The sequence below is a fragment of the Sinocyclocheilus rhinocerous genome, unplaced genomic scaffold (assembly GCF_001515625.1).
Source record: "Sinocyclocheilus rhinocerous isolate Xijiao unplaced genomic scaffold, SAMN03320098_v1.1 scaffold2277, whole genome shotgun sequence".
NCBI lineage: Eukaryota > Metazoa > Chordata > Actinopteri > Cypriniformes > Cyprinidae > Sinocyclocheilus > Sinocyclocheilus rhinocerous.
The window spans coordinates 355,340-363,147 of record NW_015642816.1 but is presented as its reverse complement, the minus strand read 5'-3'; the positions used below and the strand labels follow the sequence as shown (position 1 = coordinate 363,147).

The 7,808-nt window shown below is 38.9% G+C and overlaps 1 protein-coding gene across 2 annotated transcripts in view; it reads right to left on the bottom strand.

The window, feature by feature from the left end:
• LOC107756539 (lysophosphatidic acid receptor 1-A-like) overlaps positions 1-7,808 on the bottom strand; it is a 68,131-nt gene that overhangs the window by 15,021 nt on the left and 45,302 nt on the right. For both annotated transcript variants that reach the window (XM_016573699.1, XM_016573697.1), the window contains exon 2: positions 4,456-5,211. In XM_016573699.1, coding sequence (XP_016429185.1) covers positions 4,456-5,194 — 739 coding nt within the window. In that variant the 5' untranslated portion in view covers positions 5,195-5,211. The remainder of the gene's footprint in view (positions 1-4,455; positions 5,212-7,808) is intronic.

Below are 7,808 nucleotides of genomic sequence, written 5' to 3'. Positions count from 1 at the left end.
AAAAACATTACAAGTCTTACTGATCCCAAACTTTTGAGCGGTAGTGTATATATATATATATATATATATATTGATTTCATGATTGAATTAGTGTAGTGAATGTAAAGCTGATGTTCAAGCCATCACCTGCAAACGAAGTTAATTGTTTGTCTTTATATCTGACAGAGCTGATGAAATCTGATTTAGCGCCATTTTAATGAATGGTTGATGAAAAGATATGCTGATATACTTCCATAACCTTCAAATCAGTGCTGCTTCTTGGGTGTGATGTTTATATTCTCATGAACTATGATTATGGCAGTTTCTGAGATTCAAGAGAGGCAATCCAACAAAATATTTTAATGCAATAGATGCACACAGTTTGGAAATTCAATGGACAGCTTATTATAATCTGTTTTTGTTTTTAAAGATGGTCACAGCCTTCATGAAACTATCATGAGAGAAAAACAGAAACATTGACTTGCAAATTCAAAAATGACCTGTATGCCTTGTAAGCATATCTGAATTTGTCATGTGACCCATTTATGCTGATAAGGCAAGAAACCAGAGACATAAAAAGCCAACACTGGCAAAATGTATTCCGAATGAAACACCATGCTGCTTTACACCACATGAGTCCTGATGTCTCGTTTTCTTGAGGAGCGGAAACTGTTCCAATGATTTCATCATCACTGTAACTATGTTATTCTAGTATACTTCATACGCCCTTGAGTAACTCTCAACAAGGGATGAGTCATGCCTTTGAGAAGTCACAAAACTGATTTCATTTTAGGTTGTGGATGTTATTTGTAACAGTAAGGAGATACAGCATCTCATTGTTTCCTCGAAAGTTCTTTTTGGTGGATAGTACATGGAAACCTGAAAAACCATCTCACTAGAAAAACAGGCAAACTTGTGTGACAAAAGTTAAAGTCGTTTATAATCAGACAAGCAGTGCACTAAAGATACTTTTGGAAATGCAACGAACTCTCATGCAGATAGAGCGGGGAATTAAATGTGCTGATGTCAACAAATACTGAAATAACCTTGTTAAAACATCTTGTAGCTGGAGACATCAGTCTTTTAGTGCTTTTTAGCAGTCTTTTAGCACATGTTCTTTTGACCACACCTTTATGTTTTTTAGTAACCACTTCCTGCTGCATAAGTTTACTTCTTTATATATTTTAGCTGGAAGTTGTGAAATGTTGTGATCAGAATAAGTCAAGTAATAAGTCAGAATATTTTTTTTTTAACTGTAATATATTTTAAAGGATTATATTATTTAAACATTAATTACACACAGTAATTACTACGTTAATAATAGTTATATACATCTTTTTTTATCTTCAGGGCGAGATAAGAGTCTACAAACCCTGCTTTCATCCAGACCCCTTGCTCTCCATTCTCTCCAGAGGTTCAAGACAAGCTCTGACCAGTCCAAACAAGAACAGTACTGTTTCCTGCTCAGTGCTTGTGCAGCGGGATGCTGCACCATGACTGGGTTTCTATTTTTCCAGGCCAGGCTTCACTGGAGGAGCCGGTGAGGCATGACACTGATGCAGTGCAAGCAGTGCAAGGCAAACAGTGGAACTGGCTGCAAGACCACTATGACGGGCCCTCAGCTGTAGACTACTGAAGGGCTACATTGTTCGTCGACTTGAAATTGGCACAATAGAGCGAAGGGTAACATATTATGTAGCATTTAGGTAAAGCTGCTTATATATGTATGAACTTTTAGTGGTTTTGAAGCACAGCTTGGAGCCTGGTGCATAATTTGTATTAACGTTGAAGGACACATGAAATCTCGCCAAAACGTCAGTGAGTGAATTGGAGAGAACAAATTGATCCCCAGAGCGAATTTTCTATGTCATACTGACATCATTAAAGGACAGATTCTCAGAGAACATGTGCAATTTGGCTCCATGATGCTCATATCCACAATGTAGATACTTGCGGTAGACCAAAAAAGGATTCATGATTGTATCATGTTTTTTTTTTGCAAAGATTTGATAGTCAAGAGAATTGACCTTCATGAGGTTTCCCACCATTTTCAAATAATATTAAACATGAGTGAGGACAGTTTGTTTTGTTGAACAAGTCATTGCGGTTTAAAACCATCTGTTTATGATTGCACCATTGTAATAAATGATATGATTGCTATTTTTATGTAGTCATAATCTATCTGCAAGTGGAATAGTGTGAGCATTGACCCAAACTGGACATGTCACATATTGTCCATGCGTCCAAATATGCTTACTTCCCTACCATACAGTAGGCAAAAAACAGTATGTGAAATAAGTAGTATGTCTGAATTTGTAGTATTCATAAAACAGAAGGTGAAAAGTGCCTGAATGACCTACTGCATCTGTCAAAATGCTGGGGTGCGCATCTGATGGACACTTTACTGTCCCATCAGGCCAAGGAAGAGGATTTGTGAATGTCATTGAGTGACACAACTGATGCCGCAGGTCACATGACAAAGCCAACATGACAGATGCATTATGCCTGGATTACATTCATACTACACATCCATACTATAGTCTATAGAATCAACTTTTTAATAATCACAAAGTTCATTCCGCAACAGATGTAGTACCTACTCAGACAGTATGTAACACAAGAAACAAATGACTCAGATTATAGCCCCAAAATAATGGAAAGGTGTCTTCTATGTATACCCAACAAAATCAGAATTGCTATTTTGTGACTTTTAGTTTTTTGTCTGTTAGCTTTGAGGTCATTTATATCATGGGTGTACAACCCTGCTCCTGGAGGGGTACTATCCTGCGGAGTTTAGCTCCAACCCAAATCAAACACTGAATCAGCTAACCAAGGTGTTCAGGATTACTTGAAAGCAACAGTGTTTTTGGAGCAGGGTTGAAACTGAAATATGCAGGATAGTGGCCCTCCAGGAGCAGGGTTGGCTAACCCAGATCTATAGCTAGAGCAGTGGTTCTTAAATTTGTTCCTGAAGCCGCCCCAACACTGCACATTTAGCATGTCTCTTTGGCTGCGTTTACACTTGGCATTTGCATACGACCTATATCCGGATGTTGTCCTCATACACTTTGAAAAGACAAGTGTAAACGCACTTCTGATCGGAATGTTATCCGATCAGCATGTCCTGGTCCATAGGTAGTTGAGGATGTATTGTTATCGGATCTCAGTGTAATGTAAACGCAATCCAGCCATCGTGTCTGCATTCGCATGTCGACGTCACGCAAAACCCCACCCCTTCTCTCCCGAACTGTCAGAAGGATACAGAACAACAGAGCAACAACAGAACCTGAATTCACACCTATCTGAATGATCACGCACATGCAGTTATCGCGCCACAACACCTTGAGGCTCTCTACACTGGATGCGACAAAGTGACCGTTGCAAATCATTTGAACTTTGTGTCAGTACATCATAAACAGAACGAGGCAACAGTTTACCGTCAGGGCTTAGTCGCGCCGCGGCGCGCCGCACATCCAGTGTGGACAGCATCACTGATTATAATGTGTTCTATATTATTTTGTCGCATTGCACCGGTAGACACTGTATAAGACTTAAATATTGCGTGGGAAAAAGAGATCCGATCGGTTATCCAGATAGAGAAGTCACTTGATGTTGCCAAGTGTAAACGTGCCATGTACTGATTGACTGATGATCCGATCTGGGGTGCGTTTCCTGTACAATGACGAATCTCTCTGATTAACCACCATAGTACGATGCATTGTTGTGGAAACTAACTAGCCGGTCACGACTGTTTCCCGAACACGGTCGCATCTCCCTCATTTGAACCACATTAGTTCAACAATTTAGGGCTGTTGTTAATGATGTCACACGCATGTGGTGGAGTAATAACTTCTGCTAAATAATTGATTCGAGATCTCTGAGATGCTGCTGTATTGAACATGGCACCTGATGACTTATTTACCATGTTTTGTTCCTTGTCATTTTGCTTTATTTGATGTTTGATTCATCGCGGGTTTCCTCTTACATCATACTCCGGGGTTCCCTTGAACTATGTTGGTAAGGACGGAACTTGCGACCATAGTTGGCTAACAATGTTTTTGGGAAACGCACCCCAGCTTGATCAGATCACGGTGATCGCATGTTAATGCCAAGTGTAAACGCAGCCACTGTCTGTCACACCCATTTCAGATCTTGGAGTCTCTACTAATGAGCTGATGACCTGAATCAGGTGTGTTTGATTGAGAAAACATGCAAAATGTGCAGTGTTGAGGGGCTCCAGGAATGTGTATGGAAACCACTGTGCTAGAGTTGGGGTGTTCAATCCTGCTCCTGGAGCCTCACTATCCTACAGAGTTGATCTCAAATCTTAATTAAACACACCTGAGCCAGCTAATCAAAGCCTTTATCATAAACTTCCAGGCAAGTGTGCAAGTTGGAGCTAAACTCTGCAAGATGTTTGAACCTCCGAGCCTGGGAGACTTTACTGATGAATAATTGAATGAAAGCAGAACTTACCCAATACAATCACGACCGTTTTCAGCAAGCTCATCATAGTGTCCCTGTTCCGCCGTTGACCCGAGCTGTGCCGGGACATCCTCATGGTTCGCTGACGTACGTACATAAATATGTGGGCATATAGAACGACCATCACCACGAAGGTCACCAGATTGAAGATTGCCCAGAAGCCCAAGTAGGAGTTGCTGTAGAGGGGAGCCATGTTGGAACAAGTATCTATGGCACAGATGCAGTTCCAGCCCACGCTAGGAATGGCGCCCATGATGATAGACATGGTCCAGATGATGACGATAACTACAACTACTCGTCGATTGCTCATTCGGGTATGGAGCTGCATGCGGAACACAGTTATGTGGCGCTCAATGGCTATAGCTAGCAAGTTGGCAACTGAGGCTGTTAGGCTCGTATCGATGAGGCCTTGGCGAAGCAACCACGTGCTGACTGTTAGCCTTCTCGTATTGGGTCCCGTGTTGAACATCAAGTAGAAATAGGCAAGTCCCGCAAAGAAGTCCGCGGCTGCTAGGTTAGCCATGAGATAGTAGATTGGAAAGTGAAATCGGCGGTTGATGTAGATGGCCACCATCACAAGCAAGTTAGCTAGCATAATAAAAATACATACTGTAATCCCAAGTCCCATCACTAGCTTGCTTACGGCGTTCCATTCTGTGGCCAGATACTTCTGACTACGATTGTAAAAAAAGGCTATGGTTTCATTGTAGTAGCATTGTCCGTCATCCATCCTGAAAGGTTATGCTTCTGAAAAAGATCAAAAAACGTGTCAGAGATTCAATATCACATGAAGTCTAATGAAAGTCACACATGGCTTAAAGTTTTGCATAATTTATGGCTTGTAATTTCACATTGATGTTAGACATGTCACCCACACACATTGAGGCCGATGATTTAGAGCCGTCTGTTCTGTGATCATGCACAAGAGTATTTAAAATGCATGGTACATCCACAGAAATTAACTTGTAATAAGCCCTCAACAATGTGGCTAGCACTTTATTATACAGTCCTGTTCTGCATGTTCATACTATGTACTTGTTATAGTAAATATACCAACTGGGTAATAACTAGGTAATAATCGTGAATATACCCCCTAAACCTAATCCTAACCCATGTAGTTACCGTATATTATCCTGTACTTTCTTAGGTAAGTACACTGTGAGTACAGTTAAGTGCACATACTGTAAAATAAAGTACAAGCACAATATCTGTATTGTGAACAACAAGTAGGATTATCGTTTAACTCAAAACTATGTCCAGAACCCAGTGAGCTGTTTCACAGGCATAACATATTGACTTTAAAGCATGCAATTTCCATCTGGTTCTGTTTTATTAGCATGTTACCTCATAATGTTGACCAGGAAAGGCATATTTATGAAAGTAATCACTATAGTTCAGCAGAGTTTCATTGTTTTTCAAATATATATATTTTCTTAAGAATCATTAATATTATTTACTTTATTTACTATTAATACTTTACTTTTATAAATGTTGTCATCATTTACCAAAGCAGAAATTTTGAGTAATCTAGTGGTCGCTCTCTTCCCAGCAATTGAAATGAATTAGGACTATATTTTTCAATGTTTAAAAATCATGCAAAAGCACCATTCAAGTATGAATAAAGTGACACAACAATACATTTAGTTTGAAAACCTGTCTACACTGAATATCATACAATATATATATATATAAACAAATAAATGTTGAACCCTTTACAATACAACAGTTTCTTTTAGCCATTACTAAAACTTCAAAACACACTTTCTTTTTCTGCTCACATTCAGCTATCTCAGGCTCAGCATGCTATCAGTTGTTTAGAATTCAAATGCCAAGCGAGAGTGGATGACCTTTCCACAGTCATTGTGTACTTCTAAACCTATCATCACCACACCTTGGTCCATAGTGCTGGGATACAGACAGATGGGTCCTGTCATTGTGTGTCAATGTGTTTTATCACATTGCTTCAGGCCCCTGATCTCTAAAGGCAATGAACAAGAGTGGTCGGTGCAGAAATGTCTATGAACTTCCTTTCTCATTTGAACCCAATGCTTAAAGCCACAGTTTCATCATTATTGTAGCACCCATCCTCAATGGATAAAGACAGTGGAAAGGAAATTCCAGAAAGGCCTTTGCTGAGTGTATTTGATAACATTGTCTTCACAAGCGTCTCCTGCTAAAACCACAGTGCAAGACCGTTACTCAAGGAAACGCTTTGTGATAGTAAATATTTATTTTAAACAGTTTTGCTTAGGAGGTATGCATCATATAAATAAATAAATAAATTCATTTTCATTTGCCAATTGATTCTTCCAAATATTTCTCAAAAATATTTCACTTTGTGCAATAATGCCATTTTTGCTATTATTTTGTCCATATATATATATATATATATATATTTATGTTCAAATACTTTTTGGTTTCAATACATCCATCACTAAATGACATGTATGATCCTGTTTATTTAGTGATTTATTAATGACAATCTTGGAAGAATATCTACTTAATAAAAGAGTTTAAACAAGAGAGTGTTCATGCGAACACCTTTCCAGAAAATCAACCAGACCCAGATCATAATCATCAATATAAAATAGCATCAAAAGCAAACATTACTATGCAATATAAATACTGTGCAGGCAAACTTTCTGAGAATGAGATTAAGGAACGAGCACCAGCACCAGCCTCGATCCATTTCAGTATTGGTCCCCTGCCTGTCTGAGAATACAATGCAGGCATTGTCCTGCACCCATCCTGTCAAAAAAGCAATGAAACTGGATTGTTACAAAGAATAAATTGTTGCAAGCTGTTAACAATCCAGGAAGAATGAAGACCACAGGTAACGTAGTGGCGGATTTAACTCATTTTGAGTTTTCATGTTCACAAACTTTTGAAGGGTTATTCTGCATTAAAGATATATTACAAAAACAATGTATCATGTAGACTACAAACAAAACTATTGATTGAAAATTCACATCGAATTGTATGCATTTTGTCATTATACATTTGTTAGAATCCACAATTCTACATTCACAATGTAAAATCACAATATTACCCTGCAAGACACTTCTAAGTTTCTAGAGGAAGTTGTTTATTTCAGTCTGAAAATTACAGCCTCACTTGGTCCCTGGGGCAAAACCCTGCTCTCGACAACAAGTGTTATAGAGCCTGTTTTAGCATGTCGTTCTGCCATGGACTTGGACCTCAGGTTCAACTTGGAACTGGTTGCAGATGTGCTAATTGTATCTTTTACCTACTCTGTCAGAGTGCACTTAAAGGGCTTTCTCTGACAGCCTTAGACAATGAAAACACACACACACAAAAAAAATTATATATATATATATATATAT